The sequence below is a fragment of the Gorilla gorilla genome, chromosome 9, assembly GCF_029281585.2.
Source record: "Gorilla gorilla gorilla isolate KB3781 chromosome 9, NHGRI_mGorGor1-v2.1_pri, whole genome shotgun sequence".
In the NCBI taxonomy this organism is placed as follows: Eukaryota; Metazoa; Chordata; class Mammalia; order Primates; family Hominidae; genus Gorilla; species Gorilla gorilla.
The window spans coordinates 127,618,071-127,643,903 of record NC_073233.2 but is presented as its reverse complement, the minus strand read 5'-3'; the positions used below and the strand labels follow the sequence as shown (position 1 = coordinate 127,643,903).

Sequence of the window (25,833 nt, the reverse complement as noted above, 5' to 3'; positions counted from 1 at the left end):
TTTCAGAGAGTCACCAACTCTAAGAAGCACCTCTCAACAGGCGCAAGAGGCCCTTGACAGAGCCACGCTTTGCATACAACACCTTGAAGGGTTGCAAAATCCATTCTGTTTCATATCCCGCCATGCTGTGATCACATCCTAGAGGTTTCATTTCCGCTGAGCTACAGGACCCTGGGAATGTGGAAGTGAACACTCCCCACCCACCGTCCCACCCCCAGGCCTGAGAGCTTGTTGCCTTCCACACCGGCAGCCTGTTGGAGGGTGGCTGCAGAGCAGAGACCCCCAGACTGGCCAAGCCAGATGGAACCTGAAGGAAGGATCAACCGAGCAGCCTTCCTGTGTTTTAAATGAGGAAACTGAAGCTTGGAAAGAGAAAGCCACACAGTTCACTGGCTCTTGGTAGCAACGGTATTAGTACCTGGGTCTCCTGACTCCCAAGCCAGGCCCCTTTCATGAACTAGATGTCCGCACTTGACAAATGACATTGTAACTAAATGAATTTGTCCCATTAGGGACTCTCAGAGCCAAGAACGGGCAACCTTCCAAGGGAGGTGGGGTGTATGCCAATGGTGTCAGACCAAAGGTCAGCGTCCAGTGCTAGGTCACACCACACCCCCTCCCTGCCTCAGTGACCACAAGGGCAGATTCTCCCCCAGGCCTTCTGGCAAAACCCTCAGGCGGGCCCTCACCCCAGCAGGAGACATAGGGTCCTGTTTCAGGGCCTCGAATCATGAACACGGTTGTAGCTACAGTGACTTTTCTCCAGTAACACAGTTCCCTCTCCACAGTTTGTTTCATCTGATGGTCTCCCCAAACCTCAGGGGCTGGGGTGGTGGTGGTTCCCACTTTAAGAGGGGGAACAGAGACCCAGAGAGGTTGTGATTTTTCCACAGAGCTAGGTCTGGAAAGCAGCCCCATCTTCTGAGGCCTTGGAGAGAAAGGGTGAGCTGGTGGGGTACACACTACACTTGGAGTCAGGAGACCTGGCTTTGAATCCTGGCTCTGCCACTAACCGTGACCTTGGCAACCCCGAATGCCACTTAGTCTCGATGTCTTCAGCTGTCTCCTAACACCTGCCTTGGAAGGCTGAGGACTTCATGAGCACTCCAGGGAATGCACCCGAGCGTCTTTCAAAAGGCCCTACCCCAGGCTCCTGCCACTCTCCCTTGCATGTTTGTGGGTGATGAGGGAGCAGGCAGAGATGGAACAGGCCCTCCAGTCATCCTGTGACTCCAGCCAGGCCTCGAGGCCCAGCCGTGCCTGCCCGCCAGAGGGGCCAGAGTGCAGGGGTGGGGCGGGCCACTGGGACGGGGGCCTCTGCTCTCCAGGACTCGGGGCTGGGCATTGACAGAGCTGGGTGTGGCCGGCCTGGGAAGAAGGACGCAGAGAGAGGGAGGAGCTGGGCTAGTTGGCGTCTGCTGGCCGGCCGTGGGAAAGAGTCCCAGAGTTCCCTTGAGGACAGTCGGAACTCTTAGGCTCCAGGAACTCAGGGAGGAGACTGGGAAAAGTCCCCTCAGCTCAGGTCAAAGCTCCAGCACTGGTCCTTGTTTTCCTGCATCCTTAGGGCTCATCACATGCCACAGTATAAACACAGGCCTGTGCTGGTACCTACCAGGGGGCCGGCTGGCAGAGACACATGGCACTTCCCCTTATCCTCTGCAGAGATGATGATCCTAGCTCTTTGCAGAGCTCTCCTGGGCCCCTACCTGAAAAACATAGGACTCCAGGACCAGGGCAGGCACCACAGGCCAGAGTGAGGATGCTGATTTTCGAGGAAACAATTGAGCTGTCTGACACCCATTGTGGAGCTTTGAGGCTGCCCATTTTTCTGCAGGCTGGCACAGGGCAGCTTACAGAATCCACACAAATGGGAGTAGCTGTGGCCTTTGGGGAGGGCCTGGAGCCCACTTTGGGATGCTAGAAAGGGTCTTGCTCTGACCCTGAGGAATGGTCTCAGCTTGCAGCCCTGTCCGTGATCCTAGGGTACCCACGTATCAGTTTCGCCACCTCCAGAGCAATTATTCTGTGTCAGGCGCTTGGCTAACCATGTACATACGTTATTTTACTGAATCCTTATAGCCATTTTGTGATAAAGTATTAAAAACTGGGGTTTCATGTTACAGATGAGGAAACTGAGGCTCACAGGGTAAGGCAACTTGCCAATGAGTGGAAGAGCCCAGCTCCAGGTCTGTCCACCAGGCGAACTCCCTCTCTACTCCCCACTGCTCTCTCCTTATGGGGAGGAACTACCTGATCCCCAGCCCTGGTACCTGATCCCACAGGCCCAAGCACACCACGGGACAGATTGTGCTTCCCTTATAATAAGAGGAATTGAGGGTAGGTATCAGGAAGAACTTCTCCACTACTCAAGGGTATAGAACACTTTAGCAGTTTCCCAGGGGGAAATCGTAGAATCTCATATGCTGAAGACCGTGAAAGAAGGGGAAGAGACAATTTAATCACCTGGGTGGGTTTTTTTGGAGTAAAACCTTGCCAGCGTCGGGGGTAGTTATGACAGCACCCTTCAGCTGGGGAAGTCTAGAGGCTCAGGCCCCCAACTCTGGTGGGGTATGACCTCTGTCTGCTGCCACCTTGCCAGAAGGGTCCAGCATGGGAATTGCTTTTCCAAGAACTTTCTTGTCCAAGTCCACTTGGGAGCCTTTGCCAACTAGTGCCTGGGGCGGCATGTCAGGCAGGGCAGGGCCTGGGCCTGGGCAGGTGTGGTCCCCAGCTACCTGTCTGGGCACTAGTTGGATCCACACTGAGAGCTCTGCCATGCCAAAACCCCAGTTTTTGCTCTTTCTTTTCCCCTTCCCTGTCCCTGGTAAGGAGCTGGGAGAAGACTCAGGCTGGGCAGGACACCGAGGGCTTCAGCCTCTGCAGCCCATCCTGCCTGTCCTCTGGGGAAATCACTCTCCAGAATTTGTTGAGAACTTATAATGTGCACACCAGTAATTAGGCACTGCCTGCCTAGAAAGCTGGAATCTGGTCTTAAGAGAGGGTTCCAGTTGAGGAGACAGAAAACCAAGGGGCAGTGTTAGTCTGAAAGGGAGCACAGTGGACCACAACCAGAAGACTCAGGTTCGGGTTCTGGATCCACCACCCTTTAGCTATGCAACTTGGCAAATTTCTCAACCACTGGGCCTCAGTTTTTCCCTCTGTAAAATGGGACTATCAGTCCTTGCTCCAGAAGATGGAAGTGAAAAATAGGAGATTCTGAGTGCCTGGTAGATAGAAGGTATTCAGCCAATAGTGGTGGAAATAAAATAACTTGCTGCCAGAATTCTGGGAAGCAGGAAGCACAGATACTGACCACCAGTATTTATTTTTAGGGTTGCGGGAGCCTGTGAAGGAGAGGGGCTGAGCCTTATAAAAACTTGGGCACATAATCTGTCTAATCACTTTGAAGATGAAAAGTTGCTGTGAAATGCCAACCGTGCTGATGGGACCAGGGCTGGAGCAGAGATGAAGAGACACAGCAGGGCCAATTGTGCAAAAATAAAATGCATATTTTTTAATTGCTTGAGTTCACATCTCATAAAAGAAAAAATAATAAAGCGCAAGCCCTTGCCTTTCCCTACCCCCCTCTCTCGGCTGTGAGTCAAGAACCAGTTCCCACCAGTCTTTCTGGGGTTCAAAGCGTCTCCCCGCCCTAATCCTCACCACGACCTCCCCGCCCCCCACATCTATTGTGGGTGAGAGGGCCTTTCCCTGAGCTGCTCGCAGGCTGCCCCTCCCAGGCCCGGCCTCTGCCCGCTGCAGCGGGCAGCACACAGAGTGGGCAGGCCTCAAAGGAGGCGGGGAGGGGGCTGGAGAGACAGGATGCCCTCCCTCCTCCCCTGCCAGGTCTCCTGTTGATCTTAGGTGCATTGTGCAGGTGACATCGCGCGGCTATCTCACTATTCTCAGGCCTCAGCATTGGTTCTTCCCTAGACAATGTGGCAAGATGCCTTCCAGCCTCGCCCCATCCGCCCCTATGCCGCCAGCAGTCCTGCTTTCCGGGGCCTGCCTGAGCCTGTAACCCAGGAGAGGTGGAGGCCTTGGGCCAAAGACCCACTGAGCCAACCCTGTGCAATTCCCACCCTGGGGAACCCACCCTTTCCTGGTTCCTGCCAGCCCTGGTCCCTGTGTCCTCAGAAATGGGACAGACCTCCTGCCCCTTTCTCTTGCCCCCAACACCCAGCCCTGACTCACCTCCCTCATTTCCCACTCAAGTTGTGTCTCTGGGACATGTCAGGACAGGGCACCTGATTCTGGTCCTACAGGCTCAGGCTCTGCCCGCTCTCAGTGGGGGTGGGGCAGCTGGGGAGGATTTGCTTTGACCTGCTTCTTCAGCTTCCCTCCCTCCTCCAACCCCACCCCAGAGGGGGGGCGGGGTTGAACTCCAGAACACCTCCTGATTGCACTGACAAGAGGCCCACTCTGCTCTGCGATGCTGAAGTCTAGCTGGGGGTGGGGTGCTGCCCATCCTCACCTTACTCTAGGCAGCCTGAGTCGCTGAGCACTGCGCAGGGGGGCACCAACCTGCCCTCCAAAGACAGACTCTTACCTTTGGGCTGGGTTCAGTGGCTCACACCTGTAATCCTAACACTTTGGGAAGCTGAGGCAGGTGGTAATCACTTTAGGCCAGGAGTTCAAGACCAGCCTGGGCAAGACCCCCAGCTCTACCAAAAATTTAAAAAATAAAATATATATATAGACTTACCCAGACACCTTCACCCACCAGGACTGTAAGGCTGTGCCTTGTTGCCTCTTCCTCACCCCTTTGGCACCAAGAGTGTAGAAGAAGGGTCAAGAGACTTGGATTCTTTTTGGCTTTTCAATTAGTTTATTATATAACCTCATGTAAGACACCTCACTTTTCTGGGTCTTAATTTCAACATCTACAAAATAGGTAGCGCCTTCCTCTTGATTATTCCAGGATCCAGGACCCTCCTGGTAAAGGGGGCTAGAGGAGCGTGATGGGATCAGCACTTGCAAACCAACCTGGGGAGCAAAGCGGGATGCTCCCACTTCCCACTGGAGGCATGAATTGAATGCAGCCCCCACATATGCAGCCCATCAGCCTTTCTCTTACAGAGAATCTCATTTTGGTAAATAAGCATGGCCCTCACCAGGGATTCTGGTCCTTCTTTGATCACTCAGCTTCCTAAGAAGTCTTGATTAAAAGATCACAGTGACCTGAGAAGCCACCAGGCACCCCCATCCCTGAGTTTGTTCTCTGGGATTTGACTCTGGCTCTCAGTTCATCCAGCAGACCTGGATCCAGGGCCTACCGCGTGCCAGGTGTCAGGCTGTGTGCTGGGACGTCGGGGGTGAGCACATCTGTCTTCATGGCACAGCCAACACTGTGTGCCAGGGAGAGCTGTTTGAGCAAGGAGCCAGGTGCTGTGGGAACCTGAGGTCAGAGCTGATGCCAGTGTGGGACCTGAGTGTTGAAGGGTGGGTAGGAGTTTTCCACTGGCAGCGGGGACTGGTGGGGAGGGTGGGGACCTGGGAGGGGTGGGAGAGGGAGATGGGAATATGGGCAGGGACAGATTGTGAAGGCCTGATAAGTAGTTTAGATTTACCCCAAGGCAGTGGAGAGTGACTGGGGACTTGTGTAACAAGATCTGATTTGTATTTAAATCCACTTATTAGCAGTGTGGCTTGGACAGATCGCTTCACGAGCCTGAGCCTCAGTTTCTCAGCATACTAGGGAGACGGATTACCTAACGTAATACCCATTAGACAGTGGGTGCTCAGTAAAGGTGTGATATTTTCAGTACTGTGATTCCAGATAAGAGACAGTAGGAGCCTCACCTCCCTGTGGAGTTGCAGGGAGCTGAGGGAGCTGAAGGGCTGTATTCTAGACCTTCAGAAGGAGAGTCAAGGGGCTATATTGATGCAACTATGGTTGGGCCCTGGGAGGGGTAGGGCTGAAGGAGCAGCTGGAGAGAGGAGTTCAGTGCACATGGAGGGCAAGATGCCTGGGGGGGCAGCAGGACACCTGGGTTCAGGCCCTCAGCACAGAGGTATCATTGAGGGCCTGCCCTGGAGTGGACCATGGGCCAAATCAGCATCCCCATCCCCTTCTCTCCCCTATTTCTTCCTCCAGGGTTCCCCTCCCCAGAGTAATACAAAACTGGTGTGTCACCATCAAGTTCAAAGAGCAAACGTGTTTCCCACACTGCCCTCTTCAGCCCACATCACTTCAGGCCAAGGCAGGCGGCTGTGAGCCAAGCAGGAAATAGACAGAAGGTCAGGAACCTTCTGCAATGAGAGGTAGTGAGCTTCCAGGGGACCCAGGCCTCCCAACTGCCCGCCTACTGCCAACTGCTCCTTCTCGCCACAACTGGCTGCCTCCTGGCTTGAGCTATTTGCTTATCTGGTGACCCAGAGGCAGGGTCTTTGTAACCACAAGAGAAACCACCACAGTACATTTCTATGGGCTAGTGTTCAGTTGACGATTCTTGCCCAGGTGCTCCTGAGCCATGATCACACTGCTGAGCCAGCCGAGCCATGGAGCCAAGCCATCCAGGCTCAGATCACTCCTTCCCACCCCTCTTCTCCCTGGGTCCGACCCTGCCAGCTCCTGCTTCCCCTGATTCCCACCAACTTCTTGGCAATCTTGGAAGAGCTCTCCTTCTCTGCCCCTCTATTTCCCCCTCTGTGAATGGGGAGTCGAGAGCAGACAGTCCCTGTCTCAGAGCTGCTAGCTGACCAATGCTCAGCCTGGTCTTTCCTCCTGCCCCAGACTGGTCTCAGCCTGAGTTCCCTGTCCCTTTGACTTTCGTATTTATACACAAAATTCACCCACAATATTTTAGTTTTCCAATCAAATCATTAATTACCCCAGTAATTAAATCTAATTAGCAGTGGTAGGGGCCTTTCTGAGTGAGGAGTCATTAGCTAGGGTGAAAATGCACGGGGGAGAGAGAAAAAGAAAACCCACCCTTTCCCAGCATTAAAAATGAAAGCAGGAGTCAGCGCTGCAACATGGAGGACCCCTACTAAAGCTGGGCCTCACTCATTAAGCTAATTTGGTGTGCTATCCCAGCAGCCTCTGCTGGGGAAGCCCGGCTTCACCGTCCAACATTAGAGGTGTGTTGGAGCCCCCTGCGTGTTTTGGAGGCTGAGCTGGGCCTCCCAGGACCCCAGTGCCCCAACTCAGGGAGGGGTGTGAAGAGCCTCTGCTGACTCTTCATGAGCACCTGCTGCCACTTCCTGGGCTTCATGGTGGTCATGGCCCAGAGTGGGAGGGGCTGAGTGAAAAACAAGGAAAAGAATAACAGCACCTTCCACTCCTGGGCCTTGGGAAAGGACAGAGCTTGGCAGTCACTCTCCTCTCTTGGCCCGAGGCTGAGGGGACTCCCCACTCGGGGTAGTTGTGAAGATTAAATGAGATTTTATATGTAAATGGATGACATCACAGGTGCTTGATGCGTGCAGCTGTCATTCACCCTTTAGTTTTCAGAGGTGCTCAGCATTCCTTTTTCACTTGGTCCTCACCACCCCACAGCTCCAGGAGGCAAAGGGTGCAGGTGCCACCTCCAGGTTTCACAGGTGGAGGAGCTGAGGGGCAGAGAGAGAGACACACACCCCAAGAGTGGCAGGGTTTGGACTGGAAGTCAAGTCTCTGAGCTCTGGGATGAGGAGGCAAGGGGAACAGGGGAAGAATGGGGGCTTTTCATGTCTGGAGTCTTCAGTCATATCCTTGTGCTGGGCTGCCGGGGTTGCTAGCCCCTGTAGTCCTGGGGGAGGTGGAGGTGTCAGCTCAGCCTCCCGCAGAATGAAAGAGGAGAGGCAGGGGCGGAGGGATGGTGCCTGCCCTCTCTACAAGGTGCTCCCAGCAGCCCCATCGTCAGCCTCAGGCCAGCACTGCCAGCAGGCAGGGGCTGCTCACCCAGGTCTGGTTCAGAGGGTGCTGGCCGCTCTTTTCCCCAGGAAGGGGAGAGAGGGAGACCGTGGAGCCACGAGTGTGGTGAAGAACGTCACCTGTGGAGACAGACTGCCCTGATCAGAATCAGCCTTGCAGACTGTGTGACCGTGGGCAGGTGACTTGACCTCCCTGAGTTTCCTCATCTCTAAGACGGGGACAATCTCGCTCCTGGAGTGTTGTAAGGATTAAGTGAATTAATGTATGTAAATATCCAGCCCCAGGCCTGGCACAGATCAGCAGTGCACATGTGTTAACTGTTCTTGCCATCCTTTGGGAGGGGCCTGGCAGGGAACCTGACCCTTTTGTACTTTCTCCCCAGGGAGGGAAGGAGGGGAGCACTTGAGCCCCAGCTTCTGCTGCTGCTAAGGGGATGGGCCCAACCTTGGGGTGGCCGAAAGGAGGCAGGTGGCAAACATGGGGTCCACTTCACACCCCCGCCACCCACACACACACACACACACACACACATCACTGCCACAAGCCACTTCTCGGCTTTCAGGGGCCCCTCTGCACAGAGCCAAGAGGGCATGGGAATGGAAGGAGGGAAGGGAAGGGAAGCAGGTGGCCACCGAGGCTGAGCTGCATCCGCAGCTGGGCGCGAGCCCCGAGCCTACGTGCTGGTTCCTCCGTGAGGCAGGGTGCGGAGCAGGCCCTGGCACGCCAACCCCTACCCAGTGACTCCTGAAACCCCGACAAGTCTGAGCTGGAAGCGGGGCTGGGCGAGGCTCCTGATAGATTCGTGTTGGGCAGAGGGATGGTCGGGCGGGGGAAGCATGGGAAAGACCCCACTCTCGAAACTCTGACACCACTGGGGACGCTGGGAGGGAGCAGGTGGGGCTGGGGACATGCGGCCAGGCTCAGGGCTTCTACCTTCTGCCTCTCAGGCCCCTCACCCCACATGCCCCTGCCCGGCGGGGCAGGAAGAAGACAGGCCGTGGCAGAGGAGGGATGTGCTCCCCTCAGCATTTTGCCAAGTGATGATTTCAGTGCTGCCGAGAAAGAGGGAGGAAGGGAGGATGACAGCCGGGAGCTGGAAGCAGGGCAGGCCAGGCCAGGCAGGAGGGCTCCCAGAAGACTCCTGGGACTGGGGAGGTCATTTTATACAGGAGCTCTCCCTCCAACCAAATGAGGTGGATGTGCTCCGGCCCATTTACAGGTGAAAAGGCTGGGTTTCGGGAAAGTTATGAGACTTGTTCATAGGTCCTACTGCTAGTTAAGTGCCAAGGCTGACATTAGCACCAGGAAAAACAAGGAAGCCTCTGCCTTCCCACCACCCCTTTCAGCCTCTGGGCACTAGGGAAAGGGACAGCCCAGGGACCTGGATGTGTCCACAGGCCCTGCTGTAGCGGGGCAAGAGCAAGGCAGAGAGTGGGCAGCACCGTGCCCCCTGCAGGCAGACCACCCACGGAGCAGCCTTCAGCTCAGCTGGCCTCTCCCCAAAACCCCATGTCACAACTTTTTGAAGATCCCACTTTCCCTGCCCACCTCAGGATGGGGGACTCTCAGGTGGAAAGAAAACTGTGAGCCGTGGCTGCCTGCCCTCCAGGGTGACCCCAAGCTGGGGCTGGGTTTAGACCTGGAGCTGCAGAGGAGCTGAGCTCAGGCCTGCTGCTGCACTGAGGGCCATGCATGGAATTTGCTTCGTTCTGTGGTTAAACCAGGAAGAGGTTAACACTAGAGTTGGGGTCATGACCCGGGTTTGTGTTGTGGTCTAGGTTGGCACTGATGTTGAGACCTGGGCGGGGGCTACTCTTGGGGTTTCTGTGAGTGGTTGGGGAGAATGCTTTTGGTGGTTAACACTGGGGCAAGCACATTGAATTGGGGTATTCCAGCTCAGGCTGGTGTCCTGAGAAAGGGTGGATGAGTTTGGGAGGCTCAGCACTAGTTGAACAAAAGGCCATTGCTTATGTTTGGAGGATAACTGCCCATTTTCACAGGACCATTGGCCAGGGGAGAGAATCGGGGTTGGGGTGGTAGTTGAGCCGGAAGGTAGGTTGAGGTGGGGGGCGGCGTGAAAAGTGAGTGGCTTCTGCAGTGATGGAAGGGCCACTCAGAGTCCCTGCCCCTGTCCCCGAGTTCCCCCACCTCTGTGGCATCCTGTGATGTGGGACCCTCCCCACCCCAGGCCCCACCCAGATGCTACTCAGACATAAGCCTGAACATCTGGGCACGGGCTGGTCTGCCCTCTGTGGGGTTTGGGTTCTTTCATCAGCCAAGGGAACACAGGGCCGGGGTTTTGCCTCTTACCCCAGCAGTCCTGAGGCCCTGATCTGCTGGTGCCTGGGGGACCTGCCCTCCTGGCCTACCTCCAGCAGCACTGCTGGAGACCCTTTGGTGGGGGCTCGTGGGGCCACACTAGCTGAAGAAGTCAAGAGAAAACTCAACTTTAAGCCTTTGCTAGTTCCGTTTCCCATCCCCTTTTTTTTCTGGCCCCAGCCCCTGGTCATTGAATCACATCGGATAGAGACTGCCACCCCCCAGCTCTGAGGTCTGTGATCCAGGAGCAGAGCTCACAGGGTGGCAAGGAAGCAAGGAAGCCTTTTTTTTTTTTTTTTTTTTTTGGATGGAGACAGCCCTGAGCCAGGAGACATGGAAAGAGAGGCTGGCCTGCTGGGGTCTCAGTCCATGGTTGTGCCACATGAGACACTGCAGGGTGACGTTTCACCAAGGAGGGGCTGCGAGGAAAGGAGCTCCGGCTGTCTCCTCCAGCATCACAGCTCCCTTTCCTGGCACCGCCTAAGTCCAGGTACAGAAGAGGCCCTGAGCACCTTGTGCCAAGGCCTGGTGCAGTTCTTGTATCATCCATACAGGGAAGGGTTCAGCAGAAGGCCCAGCCCCACCTGGGAATGTTATGTCTAACCCAGACCTTACGTGCAATTTGAATGCAGTATCGCTCATTGGGTCTAGACCTGTGAGTTCTGCCCAGAAATGAAATAGCAGGTTTGGTGCCTATGCAGATACCTCCTTCTCAAGCTGCTTTGGAAGCAGGTGGAGGGAAGAGATTGCTCTGGGGCCCTGGTCACTGATCCCCACTCGCTGTCCAAGAGTTCAAGGTCACCACTGTGCTGTGGCTACAAAGTATTATTTCAGGGATCATTGCAGTGGGGATTGGTGAGACCAAGGCCTTCTTGAGGGGATGGGGTCGAGAGCCCTCCGTCCCAATGTTGCTCCAGTGGCCCCCACCTGCTGCTCTGGCAGTGTGCACGGAGCTCCTAGCCCTGCTGCCTGGTTGGAATGTGCAGGGCCAACCTTCTGAACAGTCAGGTTGCCTTCTCCTCATTGCCCCTTCAGCAGCAGGGCCCCACCCACACCCTGAAGCCTGAACCCATAGTCCCTCACTTTGCAGCTCCCTCCCACAGCAGAGTGCCTCTGGGCAGGCAGAATTCTGACTCCAAAGCCTTGCCTAGGAGCAGGAGGTGCCTGGGGCATGGATGGAAGTGCTGGGAGTGCCAGATGCCAGCCCTGGGTGGGACGGGCTCAAGGGCTGGTGCTGTAGGGTCTGAATGCCACAGGGAAGGTGCGCGTGCACGTGTGTGTGCTGCTCCTGAGGCTGCGAGGCTGGAACCACCTGCAAGTCTGCAATCAGGCCCTCCTGTGTTCAAAGAAAAGCCAGGAGAACCAGGCCCAGGGTGAGGAGCACAAACGGCAAAACTTAATGACTTTAATATGAAAGAATTTGCCACTAATTAAGCACAAACACTCCACTAATGCACAGAACACATGTTGTGGATTTCACTTAAGCAGAAACCAAATGAGGTGAAAATCCTTCCAAAATGATAGCAGTTTACCAGCCGAAGGAAGACGCTGCCTGACTTTGTTTCAGCTCTTAGAAACCTAGCGCAGCCCCTACCTTGGCAGCCTCCCTCCCCTCCCTGTCTAAAGGTGCTCACAACACCGCACCGCGTGTCCCCTGTGTCCCTCCCCTTGCTGCCCCTACCCACCCTCTTGCATCCTCTGAGGACACACATGCCACTCTATAACCCATATTCTGACAGCCAGCTCCCCAGAGGACCCTGTTCTCTCTACCTGTCTCCCCCAAACACAACTCACTGCCCCTCCTACAGAGCCCAGGCTCTCCAGCCCTGTTCCCAGCCACTTCTGGACCCTCTGTCCCTGGACAAACAAGGACAGTTCCCCACCAGAGTGCCCCCCAACTATGTTTCCCACTCCTCTCTGCACCAGCTTGCCACAGCCAGCCCTGCATGTCCCTCGTGAGCTCCACCATCCCTGCCTGAGCTTTACTCCCTTCCTCTAGGCCAGTGGTCTTACCCAGGGATGATTTTGCCTGCCATGGGAGATGCAGCAATGTCTGTGGTTATTTTGTCATCACAAATGGAGGGGGTGCACTTGGGTAGAGGCCAGGGATCTTGCTAAACTTCTGCAACACACAGGACAGCCCCCCACAATAGGACAGTCCCCCCCTCCAAAATGTCATTGGTGCAGAGTTCATTCGTGCCCTGGGGGAGTAGCCTCATCACTGCAGGGGTCTGCTCAGGATCACAGGGTGGGCTTAGAGCCGGGATGGGAATCAGGGAACCAGAGCACATGATTTCTAGGTAGGTTCTTTCTCCTAGCAAATAATACAACTGCTTGTGTAGCATAGCTATGGGCCAAGCACTACGCCAAAAGCAAAACTGAATTATTTCTTTGGATCCTCAAATCAGCCCTAGGAGATAGTACTATTATTGGCCCCATTTTATACATGAGGAAACTGAGGCATGGAGAGATTAATGCACCTTTCTCAAAGTCAACCAGCTAAAAAGCAGCAGACACAAACCCAGGTCTATCTGAATTCAAAGTCAGCGCTCACAGATTACTTTCTACTGTCCCCCGCCGCCCCATGTTCCTCTTAATCTCTCATCTGTCAGGCCTTCTACACAACCCCTAGAGCTCCCACCCCATCCCTATTAGAATGAGTGTTCCCTGCAGGTAGGCATTGTATACCTTCCCCCACTGCCTTCCACTCACCCCCCCGGCCATCCGAGCAGGCAGCTGCCCATAGCTGGACAGGGCATCGGGAGGGTTGGGCGCTGGGGTGGTCCCACAGGCCCCTCCTGGGATGAGGCAGATCGAGAACCCTCTGCTTCCAAACAGGTGTTGAACATCAGCATGAAGCCTGCAGGGCTGAGACAATGCAGATGTCAATACTGAGCTTTTAAAAGATTCTCCGGGGAAGCCTGGGGAATTCTCCCTCTGCTTTCTCGGCAGCCCCCCGCCTCTCCCACCCCCACACTAGCCTTCCAAAGAGGCTGCTGCCTACACTCCCCAAAATGTGTCATTAAAAATGCACACTTGCCGAGGGAAATCCAGGCTGCCGTGTCTGCTACAAGACAGTGTCGTTTGCTGCAGCTGGGGTGGAGAGGGTTGGCATCAGCGGCAGACAATGGGACCTGCCTGAATCTTGGCCTCAGAGCCAGGGGGTTCCAGGTTGGCCAGACCATGAAAGGCTGGGACAGCAGAAGCCCCAGCGGTGGTGGGAGGGGTGATGAACCAGGGAGTGCAGACACAAACAAGGCTAAGATCTCCAGAGCAGGGCCTCAGGGATGGAGTTTGCTTGGGTGAGAAAAATGTTTGTCACCTTATGGTCTGGCGTGAGGAAGGAAGAGGGCCTAGGTGCTGGGAACTGGGGCAGAGGAGAGAGGAAAGCAATGGAGAAATGTCTCAGGGAAGCAAGCAGAAGTCGTGGGGTTGGAGGTGGGCGAGGGATCGGGCCAACCTTCCCCCTGTTAGGATGTGGCTTCCTGCTTTCAGTCAAGGAAGGAGAAGATTCGGACCCTGACCTGCTTCCCTTCCATGCAGGTGTGAGGCCTCACTTTCCATTTCTGCCTTTTGGGTAATATGCAGTTTCCAGGAAGCTGCAGTCAGACCTGAGAAATGGCTAACCCTGGCTCAGGCCCCCAGCTGCTCACAGCCTTTTCCACCTGCCGCTTGGGCCCCCTGTGTTTCCCATGTGCCAGGCACTGGGTTCATTCAAGTCCTGGCCTTTTCCAAACTCAGTATGAGAAACGCTAGGACAGGTGTGAGCCGAGATACTGGGACCCTGGGGGTGCAGGAACACGCAATCCATGGAGGTGGGAAGAGGAAGGCTCCGGGAAGCCTCCCCCTTGAAAGTCAACTCTAAGGTGATTCCGGGAGGAATGAAAAGGACTTGCGCAGGTAACGGGGGAGTGGTGCTGTTTTCGCCGAGGCAGCAACCTCAACCGACCGGATTGTTAAGTGTGGCAAGGAAGAGAGAGAAAGTTGGGAGAGGAAGTGGCTGGAGGTTGGGGATGCCCAAGATAGGGTCTAGAGCCCGGAAAAACTTCATCCTGAGGGCTGCAGGATACCATGGGAGGGTCTGAAGTAGTAAGTGATTTGCATTTTACAGAGATTCCTCTGGCAGCTGAGTGAAGGAGTTTCAGGGTGGAGCTGGAGGCAGGAGACTGTAGACTTAGCGTGATGCAGCAGTGGACTAGGGAAGGGATGATGTTGGCCTGGACAAGGGGCAAGGCTTGGGGAAATGGAGGGAGGCAAGAGATGGCAGGTGCTAAGGTTCAAAGGAAAGGGCTAGTGCAAAGTCCCAGCCTGTGAGTATTGAGAAAATAAGAAAGGGAGACTGCCGGAGGTGAGGTGGAGGGAGGTATGCACTAGTGGGAGAAGGCTTAGGAAGTTTGAATCAGGACCAGCGGGGCTGGAAAATCAAGAGGAATTCAAAAGCTGTTTAGGAGCTGGCATCAGGAAGACTTGGTGATTACTTGACTGTAGGAGAGTCCCTGTGTGCTCCAGCTTTGCCATGCTGTGGCCTGGATTTTCCTGGCATCCCACTTAACCTGGGAGGTCTTCCTGGAAGAGCTGGGCAGTGTAGAGAGACAGAGCAGCCACTTGGTAGATAGGTCCCCAGAAGTTGATCCAAGGCAAAGGCACAGCTGGGTCAGAGAGAGCTGGACAGGTCATGTCCAAAGTGCAGTCCCCCAAGGTCATCAGAGCCAATATTCCCCATTTTACAGCAAAGGAAACCACCCTATCCAAGGCCATACAGAAAAACAATGAGCAAGTAGTGGGGACCAGAGCTCGCCTCTCTCAGTGTCCAGGTGAACAGAGCAAAGGTGGCAGGTACAGGAGAGTGATCCAAGAGGTGATGTCTTGAAGGCTAGAGGCAGGCAGGGCCAAGAGAGAGGCTCTGTGTTCCTGGGGTGCCACAATGGAGTCAGAGGCTGGCTCAGGACTGGCCCCATGATGGGCCATGGCGATGGGGCAGCCAGCATGAAACAGGCCTGCAGGACAGAATCCAGGTGTCCTCAGCCACCTGGTGGGAGAAGGCAAAACTCAGCTCCCTGACTCATCTCTGACCCCAGCCTGTCCTGCTGGAGGGAGGTGGGACTTGCCAGAGCACCCCCATCACTGCTGCCACCCCGGGGCAGCAGAGCGGGGCCAGCCTGGCCTGTCTGGAAGATCCTGGGCTCCCGCGCTGGCTCCTTCTCGGGGCTTTTCCCAGGCCGCCGTGCCCCCTCCTCTCCCACGCACTGTGCTTACCCGCCCAAGGCGCCGGGTGCCAGCTCCACAGCCCATCATTAAACAGCTCCATGTGGGGAGTTGGGGGGTCATCAGGCAAGAGGAAAACATCGGCAGTTTTTGTGACCCCAAAGGAGGGGCGGAGGCACTGACTTGGATGGTAGCAATTAGCCCCTGACTGTGGGCTCATGGGATGTTATCAGCACCTCCCACCAGCCAAAGTCTCTGCACTGCAGGCAGCAGGGGAGACAGAGATGCCAGACTAACAGCAGTGCAAGGCCAGGCCGGACTCAAGTCCAGACTGTGCCTAGCCCCAGGGAAAGGTGGCTGGAGCACCAGGACAAGAACTGGGTCTGCTGGGTCTGCTTCTGCTTCCTTGCTGAGCCCTCCTCCCCATCCTGAGTGTAGAGGGGAGTCTGGAGGCAGGAGGGGGCAGCCTGGGCACCCGTGAATCTCCTGGACTAATGGGGAAATGAGACAGGACAAGCTCAGTGAGAGCCATGTCCCTCTGGGTTTTGCTGACAGAATGATCGGAGTCTAGGTGACACTGATTGGCAAAACCTGTGAAAGGAGGGGACCCCAGAAAGGGAATGGGTGTCCTGATTGCACACTCCTCCACACAGGCCTCTCTCCCAGGCGGAGCTGGCCTTGGCTTCAGAAGGTATGGAGCTGGCCAGCCCTGGGAGCTGACATTCGGGGAAGCGCCTGCACTGGGAGGAGGGGGCCTATAACCTTTAGGTCACTGTGCTGCCTCAGCAGGGTTTCAGATGGAGGCCCTGCCCCTCCCAGTGGGTGAGTCACTCCCACTTACCACTTAGCCGGTTTCTCACCGGACATCCTGTCCCCTTCTGCCAGTTCCTGGGGTGGGGGTGGGAGCATCCCTGGAAAGCCCTAGAAATGCATCCCGAAGTATATCGATTTCACAGAGGCCCTTATGGGGGAGCCCAGCACCCACCTCAGACACACACGTGCACACAGACCCACTCCCTCTCTGCAATGTACCGCCACTTTACTCCAGGCCAAGTTGGCTGCCCCTGCCCAGCCACTTCAAGGCCCCCAGGCAGAGTCTCAGGAAAGGAGGGGCTGGGGTGGGCTGGCACAGCCAGGACAAAAGAAGTAGTTTATGCCAGGAAGCCCCGAATCCCCCTCGCCTCACCTAGGTACCCACTTTCACCTACCCCTGAGCCCAGTTCCAGCCTGCTTGGCTAGGAAGAGAGGGGTCTGGGGTTTAAAAGGGCAGGAAGAGAAACTGCTTTAAGTGGGTATGTGGGGAGCGAAGTGTGCCACACCCCGCTGCGTGGGAACCTGTGGCACTGGCCTGCGGATGAGCTCCACGGCAGGCAGGGCCTTGGGGAGCAGGTTTGTCCGCCACAACTGAGGAGCCTTTGTGTTTTGTTGCTGAGCTCAGGCGTTTGCAGGTCTGTGACGTCTCAGGGGGCCGGCCTGAGGCCCGTCATGCTGGCTCAGCACTTCTGGGAAGCGAGGCAGCCTGGACTGCCCAACCTGAGCTCTAGTGGGGAAACTGAGGCACTTGAGAACAAGCCCCAGGGGCATGGGTCCCAGATCCTGGAGCTCATAGGGTGGTCAGGGAGAATATAGGCAGTGCTTGAGGTCAGGAAAAAGAAAAAAAGACTGATTCTTTTGATATCTGTGGGATGCAAGAGCCCCTCTGCTGAGGGCACAGGTTCTATGGATGCCTCTGCCCTTCACTCCCCACCTCTCTAGCTCTTATTGCTCAGCACATAGCAGCCTCCTGCAAGTGCCCACACACACACACACACACACACACACACACATACACACATACACACACATACCCGGGATCCCCAAAGCCCCTGTTTCTGACCTATCACCTGACACCCAGTCAGGTGACCTGCAGATGCAGTGGCCACCCCAGTATTGTAGCTGTTGTTTGTGCCATTTCTCACAAGGGGCAATGGAGGCCCCAGGGAGTTAGGTTGAGCCAGAGTCTGTTTTTGTGGCAGGGTGGGAAAGCACTGGGCTGGGTGCTGCTGTTCTGTGTCCCTGGACAGGTGACCTAATCCCTCCAGTCGTTGTAAATGATGGATTGCATGATCCATCAAGCTCCAATATGCTACCATTTTAGTGGTCCCAGTTCCCACATCTGGGCCAGCCTCTGCTTCTCATGTAAGAGGGAACCTGCGGGGAAGGAGACAGGATGTGTTCTGTGGACCAGCCCTGACTGCTTAGGGAATCAGAGAAAGTCAGCAGGGAACTCCCCAAGCCCTGGATCCTGCCAGTGTCAGGCGTGACATGGTCAACTCAACCCAAGGCCAGGCCTGCTCCTTTCATCTCCTGCAGGGGCTTACAATTGGTTGGGAGACAGTAGACAGGCTAGACACATATGCCAGGAAGTAGAAAATAAAGGGGTACAGGTCAGTGTTACATGTTATTGGGGTATTAATAGAACTGTCAGCTGAGTAGGAAGAGATGACAGTCACAAGGGCGTCCTGGAAGAAGGGCGCCTAGTAGCACTCCCTACAGTGTCCAGTATGGAGTAGGTGCTTAGCAAATATTTGCTGAATGAAGTTCCAGGGAGGGAGGCCTGTTGCTTCATAGATGAAAGATGATGGTGATGATGATGATGGAAGCTAGCATCTAATGAGCCTTTCATTTGTCCTAAGTGCTGCTTTCTGAGTTTCCCATGGACTCCCTCTTTTAATCCTTACAGCAGTTTTATAGGGCAGGTATTAACTATTATAATCCCCATCTTATAGATGTGCAACCTTGGTGCAAACTGAGCTACAGAGAGGTTAAGTCATTTGGCCAAGGTTGCACAGCTCATCAGTGGCAGAGGTGGAATGCAACCCCCTACTGCCGGGCTCCTAACAGCCCCACCATGCTGCCTGACAGGGCGGTGACAGAACAGCCCTTCAGAAGGTGGGAGACGCTAGCTCAGCTTTCAGGTTGTCAAGGCTGCAGTGTCTGGAGAAGCTTGGCAAGGAGAGGGGCTGTGCAGTCTTTAAGCCCCTATTTCTGCTGCCTGTCCCTGGAGCAGGCTGCCTTTTATCAATCCTGGTCCCTTCTCATGGCCCACCTGTTCCAGGATTCTTGCCCCCATCCAGCTCTTTCTTTCTTTCCGGTGGTGATCCCTGCTCCTCTGTTGACTCTAACATTCTAACCCGCCTGTTAGAGTCACCTGGACTCTGCTCCCCCTCTGAAAACCTCCCAATCTAAAGAATGAGGGTCCTTCTCCCCGACCCTGAGTCCTTGGACCAAGGCAGGCAGCCCCTAATAAGAGGCTTGGGTTCCCGGTCCCTAAGTCTGGAGTGGAGAAGTGGAGTTTTTAGGCCTTTCCAATCTTCCAGCACCTCCCAACTCTAGAACTCTGGGATCCAGTCCCCACCCTCAATGACCCTAAGCCCCTTGCTCCAAGAGCTCCCTTATGCTCACCCCCTGGGTCACCTCCCCTGGCCCTGCTAGCAGTCAGATGTAGCAAAGAGGCAAACACCAAAGTGAGTCTGTACCTGCTCCTTAAAGATTCTCCCTGCCCCACCCCACCCTGCCCATCACCAGGGCAAAAATGTCCAGGACGAGGGGCACCCACTTGGTGCCCAGTAAGAGAGAGGCTAGGAACGTCCTTCACTTCCCCACCATGTGGTTGCTTCTGGGAGTGCCACAGTGGACAGAAAAGAGCAACCTCCACCCCAACATAGACGTGGGCCGCCCCTGCCTGGTGAGGATTGGTAGATGTAAGGGGGCCTCTGGGGTGCCCGGCCACCTTGCAGCACCCTCCCCACCCCATGCCTGGCCGCTATCAGCCGTCTCCCCTCCTGGCATTGACACAGCTCTGAGGGTGAGGTCACCACTGAAGACTCAGACAATGAATGTCAGCCTGTGCCCCAGGGACTGTGCCCTGCCTGCCTCCACACCTTCAGGGGATGAGAGGAGACAGGATTGCAGGGGCTCAGAGGGCCGTGTCCCGTTGCAGGTCCACCATGCATGGCACCAATCCCAAAATGGCTCCTGGAGCCCACACCCCTTCCCTGCGCTCTCACCTGGGGCCCAAGCCCTCCCAACTGGCTTTTCCTGTTCCTAGCTTTGTGTGGCGCAAGTTCCCCAATTATGCCCACATTATCTCAGCCACTGGGCAGCCTCCAGCAGGCTGGGGGAGGGGTGGGGAGCACCCAATTATCCTGCTGGAGAGGGCCTAGGGCTTAGCTGCTTGCCAACTAGCCCGTCAGCAAGAGTGCTGGGCCGTCTGGCCCACTGACCTCACCATGGAACTGTATCTGGAGTGGGGCCACAGCTGCACTGGGCTTGCCATCAGACAGTTAGGGCCAGGAGGACCACTGGGACTCGGGAGGCCAGCCTGCTGCCTTACAGAGGAGGAAGATAGGGCTCAGAAAGGGGAGGTGACTGGCCACGGTCCCACTGCCTGCTAAAGGCAGAAGCAGGCTACAGCCCAGCCCTCCCAACTCATGGCTGGATACTTCTCCCATCGTATTCCCAACCCATGGGGCCTCTGCCCAGGAAGCATCAGCTCCGAAGCACCCCACAGGCTGACAGAGGGAACAGCTGGAGGAGTGAGGGTGGGGATAGGCCTGATGGACCTTGAAGTGCTGTGTGGATGTGAATCAGCACAGAGAAGGGGGAACCTCAGGGAAACTTTCAGAACACGGCAGGGCCTGGCTTGGTGAAGCCAAAGATAGACTTATTCAGCAAGCATTTATTGAGTAGCTACTTTATGCTGAGCACCAGGGATACTGCAGTGACCTAGAGACCTGGCCTGTGGCCTCTCGAGCGGAAGAGAGGGGAGCAACTTACTGCACTGACCATGGGTTTTGGGGCCCTCAGAGGAGCCTGTGTTGCTACAATATCCCCGTCACGCTGAGGAGGTGAGTGAGCGTAAGCCCCAGATTCCCACTCTTGGATCCGAGACTCCCTTGGGGGGTCATTTAGATCCTCCCCCTGCCTTGGGTCAGTACAGGTCCTGGTGTTATTAATGCTATTGATGACGCTCAATAAAGTGAGTGAAGTAAGGATACAAAGACATGAAGTATACAAATGACAGCAAGGACACGGCTTGTGGGGAGTTGCAGGACTCAGGAGAGAGCTGGAGGGTACAGCCTAGTGCTGAGGACAGCTGCCCCACGTTAAGGGAGCTGAGCCAAGTTCAGGGGTAAGGAAGCCCAAACAAAGGACATTCTAAAGGGGATAACACAACCCATGTGGAGACTGGAGGGAATTTCACTCCCTCCTTCTTGCAAATGTCTGCTCTCTTGACTTCCATTGCAATTTGTGTAGTAACAAATATTTACTAGCATCTACTACGTGCCAGATGCTGCGCTGGGCACTGGGGATACAGAGATGGAAAGGACAGACCCTGCCCTTGGAGGAGTTCACAGTCTGGTGGAGAAATCAGATGTGTAACCACCACCTTCCGAGGCAGGAAAGAGCCAAGCTAGAGGTGGCCAGGTTAGCTCTGGTGGGGAAGATCAGGGAAGCTCCCAGGAGGAGGTGGCCTCAGGGGGCCATCCACAGGTGGAGAAGGGGAAGGGCCATCTAGGTGGAGGGAGCTGCCTGGGTAAGAGTCTAGGAGTGTTGGGTGGATAGGCTCTGTGCTCCATGGAGGCCGGGACTCAGTTGCTCCTTGATATGACCCAAATGCTCACACTAGATCCTGGAATATGTCACTCGGCAAATCGTGGCTGAATAAATGGGAGGAAGAGGGAAGGAAACCGGGAACATGGCATGTTCTGAGGATGGGCCCAGTCTGGTACGGTGGGAAAGTGTGGCTGATGGAGAGATGTGGACAAGAGGCAGGTGCAAGGAGGTCTTGCCAAGAGAAGGCATTTACATTTGGCTGTGAAGGCCATGGGGAGCCAGCGGAGGCCTGGCCTTATGCAGTGCCCGCTTCCCTCTGCCTAGCTGGGTAAGAGGGGCCCAGCTAGTGCACCCCAGGGGATGGGGACTCAGCTGCAAGGAAGAAGACAGCAGGGGTGGCCATGACGACAGCCACCGTGGGCCTTCGAGCTCATCCAGAGCCTCCTGCCTCTGACGCACCTTCTCGTCCATCACGCCATTTGTTTCCCCCAGTAACCTCGTGAGGTAGAGAGGACTGGATTCTCCACCCCATTTAACAGAGGAGGAAACCAAGGCTCAGGAAGACAAAGCAGCCAGTTCATGGCTCCTAGGCTGGGGCTCTGCTCGAAAAGCAACCAAAAACGAGGGTGCAGACGTATGTTTACTAACACAGAGTGATGTTTATAATCTATCCCTAAGTAAAAAAGCAGCTTATGGGATAATATGTACAGCATGATTCTGACTTTTTAAAATAGATAGATGGTTATGTGGATATACACAGATATAAAGTAAAAGGAGATAGATCCTTCAAGATTATCCTGAGCGGAAGGATCATGGGATGTTGTCACTTTCTTCTCATGATTTTTCAGTGTTGCCTAGAGTGTTTTTATAACAAGTAATTAATATTTTTACAATCAGAATAAAAACAATAATGACTGCTATAAAAGACAAGGCCAGAGCACAGGGAACTGTGTGGGTGGGGGGAGGCTGTGCCTGACACTGACCACTTCCTGCCATCCTCCTGGCCAGGCGCCCACTCCCAGGTGGTCCAGGTGAACGACTCCATGTATGGCTTCATTGGCACAGACGTGGTTCTGCACTGCAGCTTTGCCAACCCGCTTCCCAGCGTGAAGATCACCCAGGTCACATGGCAGAAGTCCACCAATGGCTCCAAGCAGAATGTGGCCATCTACAACCCATCCATGGGCGTGTCCGTGCTGGCTCCCTACCGCGAGCGTGTGGAATTCCTGCGGCCCTCCTTCACCGATGGCACTATCCGCCTCTCCCGCCTGGAGTTGGAGGATGAGGGTGTCTACATCTGCGAGTTTGCTACCTTCCCTACGGGCAATCGAGAAAGCCAGCTCAATCTCACGGTGATGGGTAAGCTGCCCTGGGCCCCCTCCCTGTTCATCCAGAGGCCTGTGACCTCGGGGCATGGCCATCCTCAGGATGCCTCAATGACCCCAGACATCCCCCTTGGGTGGGCATGCTGCCATCATTCTAGGCATGAGGCTTCCAGTCCCTTCTAGCCAGGCCACCCCACAATTCACTAGGGATTAGGGGCAGGGGCTTATCTCTAGACAGTGGGGAACGTGATTCTTCAGGTTGAAGCCCACAAGGCACTGTGCTGGCAGCAGCATCAGACACCACGGTAAGGAAAGGAGCCACCTGCGCTGCTTGCCTTAGACATGCTGGGACTCTAGGAGGCCTAAGCTCGATGACAGGGATATGACTAGTAGGGCAGGGAGGACATAACATTAGACATGATGAACTTCCTGCAAGAGGTTCTGGGACAGTCTTTGGTGCAGCACAGCTGAGAGGCAGGGATGGCCAAGGGGACCTGAAGACAAGGCCTGACGGACGCCACACCCTTTTGGCCGGTGCATCTTGGACAAGTCAACAGGGCTAGTCCCATCACTCTCTCTGCTTCCTCGCAGCCAAACCCACCAATTGGATAGAGGGTACCCAGGCAGTGCTTCGAGCCAAGAAGGGGCAGGATGACAAGGTCCTGGTGGCCACCTGCACCTCAGCCAATGGGAAGCCTCCCAGTGTGGTATCCTGGGAAACTCGGTTAAAAGGTGAGGCAGAGTACCAGGAGATCCGGAACCCCAATGGCACAGTGACGGTCATCAGCCGCTACCGCCTGGTGCCCAGCAGGGAAGCCCACCAGCAGTCCTTGGCCTGCATCGTCAACTACCACATGGACCGCTTCAAGGAAAGCCTCACTCTCAACGTGCAGTGTGAGCAGGGCTGGCTGCCAGGGGCCTCCTGGGGTGGGCGCCACTGTCCCTCCTCCCTCCTCCTCTCCTTTCTCCTCCCTTTCTCTTTCTGGGGGTGCTTTCTTCTCCCCTCCTGTCTCCCCTATCTCCTCCCTTTGCTCGTTTTCTCTCCTCCTTCCCTGTCCCCCTCCTGTTTCCACTCCCGGGCTCTGTGATCGCCACCCTCCCACCCACACTTCCCTCTCTCCTGGCTGTTTCCATGCCACTGCTCCTTCCATCCCTTCCTGGCTGAAGTTCCCTTGTTCTAAGTCCCGCTCTCCTGACCTCACCCTCTTCAAACATCCCTTGCCCCACAGATGAGCCTGAGGTAACCATTGAGGGGTTTGATGGCAACTGGTACCTGCAGCGGATGGACGTGAAGCTCACCTGCAAAGCTGATGCTAACCCCCCAGCCACTGAGTACCACTGGACCACGTAAGTGCTGCAGGGCTGACCAGTCACCTTGGAAGACAGCTGACGGGACCACGGGTGATGAGGGGCAACCACCCTACCTCCAGGAGCCTTTAGGCAGGGAAGAAATTAGGGTCTGGGCTCAGTAAGAAGCGGGGCCATGAGAGAACAACCCCCACCCCCAACACACACATATACATTACGTCCATGTGTGACAGTGTCAGGGTCAATGGAACAAGCCATTCTGCCAGAGGGGTTTCCCTTGTGATCTGCTTCCCTCCCTCTTCCTAATAAAGAGTTTTGTCATTTTCCTTTGGTGATTCAGCCTGAGTCACTCCCACCCCAACCCCCCGGTATTTATTTTTATCGAGGTGTCCCCAGGGAAGCCGGTGTTCTGGAGCATCTCAGCTCTTTCTTTGTTCCTATTCCTTCTCTCTGGCACCCCCAGATTCTTGGGGAGGAGGCAGCAGCCAGCCTAGAATGCCTGTGCTTATGGAGCATGTGCCCTGCGGCCCACCATCCCCTTCTTGGCCTCACGGCCTTCACCTTGCCTTGCCTTCGCCTTCTCCCCTCCAGCCGGCTCTGACAGCTGGGGCCAAGGCTCTTCCCAGAGAAGAGCTGGATGGAACACACAGAAAGACAGGGACGTGGGGAACCAAGGAGAAGGTTGATATGGGTGGCCAGGAGACAGCTGCCCAGAAGGAGTCTGTCTTCTTTTTCTGGGGAGCAGAGGGCACTGGTATGCCCTACCTATGATCCTCCACTTCCTGGAATAAAAAGTGCTTCTGAAGGTGTGAGTGGGCAGAGCCTGCTGGCTGGTTTCAGCTCTGCGGACCCAGGAGCTGCTAGGTTCAACAGAATAGCTTTGTGGCCTTTGAGGGTCAGGAGGAAGGAAGAAGATCCTTTATCCTTGGCAAATTTGCAAGTCACTTCCCACATGAAAAGGTCCTGTGACATTCCCAGCAAAAACACAAAGTAGTGGAATGGAACATACTTCCTATCTCGTTACCTGAGTGGCTTGTCAAATACAGATTCCCAGGTCTTTGCCCCAGTGGTTCTATTTCAGGAGATCTGGGGTTAGAACCAAGGCATCTGTATTATTATTTTTTTTTTTTTTTCTTTGAGACGGATTTTCACTCTGTCACCCAGGCTGGAGTGCAATGGCGCAATCTCGGCTCACTGCAACCTCCGCCTCCCAGGTTCAAGCAGTTCTTCTGCCTCACCCTCCCGAGTAACTGGGACTACAGGCGTGCACCACCACGCCCAGCTAATTTTTGTACTTTTAGTAGAGATGGGGTTTCACCATATTGGCCAAGCTGGTCTCAAACTCCTGACCGTGTGATCCGCCTGCCTCGGCCTCCCAAAGTGCTGGGATTACAGGCGTGAGCCACCACACCCGGCTGGCATCTGTATTATTAACCAGCTGCCCAGGAGACCAAGGACCAACAACCATGAGACGTGAATAGAAAGTAGAAAGAGCACTTTACCAGGAGTCCCGAGATTTGGCTGGAGCTCCCATGCTGCTGCCTGCTAGCTGTGGTTCCCTGGCCTTGAACCTCAGGTTTCATCTATTAAGTGGGACCGGCACCTACCTAGCCTGCCTATATTCCCATATTATGATCAAATATGAAAAGCTGAATAATATAAAACTACCAAGTGAAAGAGATTATTATTATTATTTTTCTTCCTTCAAAGACAGACTCTACCACACAAGCTCAGCAAAAGGTCTAGGGTGCCTGGAGCCAAGTGGGTGACCCAGGAACAGCTTCTTGAGGCTGGAGAGTCATAACCCTACGCTGTGTCTCCCACTTCCCACAGGCTGAATGGCTCTCTCCCCAAGGGTGTGGAGGCCCAGAACAGAACCCTCTTCTTCAAGGGACCCATCAACTACAGCCTGGCAGGGACCTACATCTGTGAGGCCACCAACCCCATCGGCACACGCTCAGGCCAGGTGGAGGTCAATATCACAGGTAGGAAGCTGCATCCTCCCCAGCCTCTCCGCACCCACGGGTTCCTTCGCCACCTGCATCCCTCACCTTTGAGCAATGCCACTGCAGGAAGATTATCTCCTTTTCCTGCTTCTCTAGTTCTCCCTTGAGCTCTGGCCATCGGTTTTGCTTTGCTTTTCTCTTTCTTTCATTAAAGGGTGCAAATGAGACAGTCAGGGTGACCCCCAATCAGAGAGGGGCAGGAGGAAGGCTCCGA

General features: G+C 55.2%; 1 protein-coding gene across 2 annotated transcripts in view; it reads left to right on the top strand.

The window, feature by feature from the left end:
- Nucleotides 1–25,833, top strand: part of NECTIN1 (nectin cell adhesion molecule 1) — a 68,373-nt gene that overhangs the window by 28,558 nt on the left and 13,982 nt on the right. For both annotated transcript variants that reach the window (XM_031016186.3, XM_031016188.3), the window contains exons 2-5: nt 21,989–22,339; nt 22,897–23,199; nt 23,535–23,652; nt 25,447–25,598. In XM_031016186.3, coding sequence (XP_030872046.1) covers nt 21,989–22,339; nt 22,897–23,199; nt 23,535–23,652; nt 25,447–25,598 — 924 coding nt within the window. The remainder of the gene's footprint in view (nt 1–21,988; nt 22,340–22,896; nt 23,200–23,534; nt 23,653–25,446; nt 25,599–25,833) is intronic.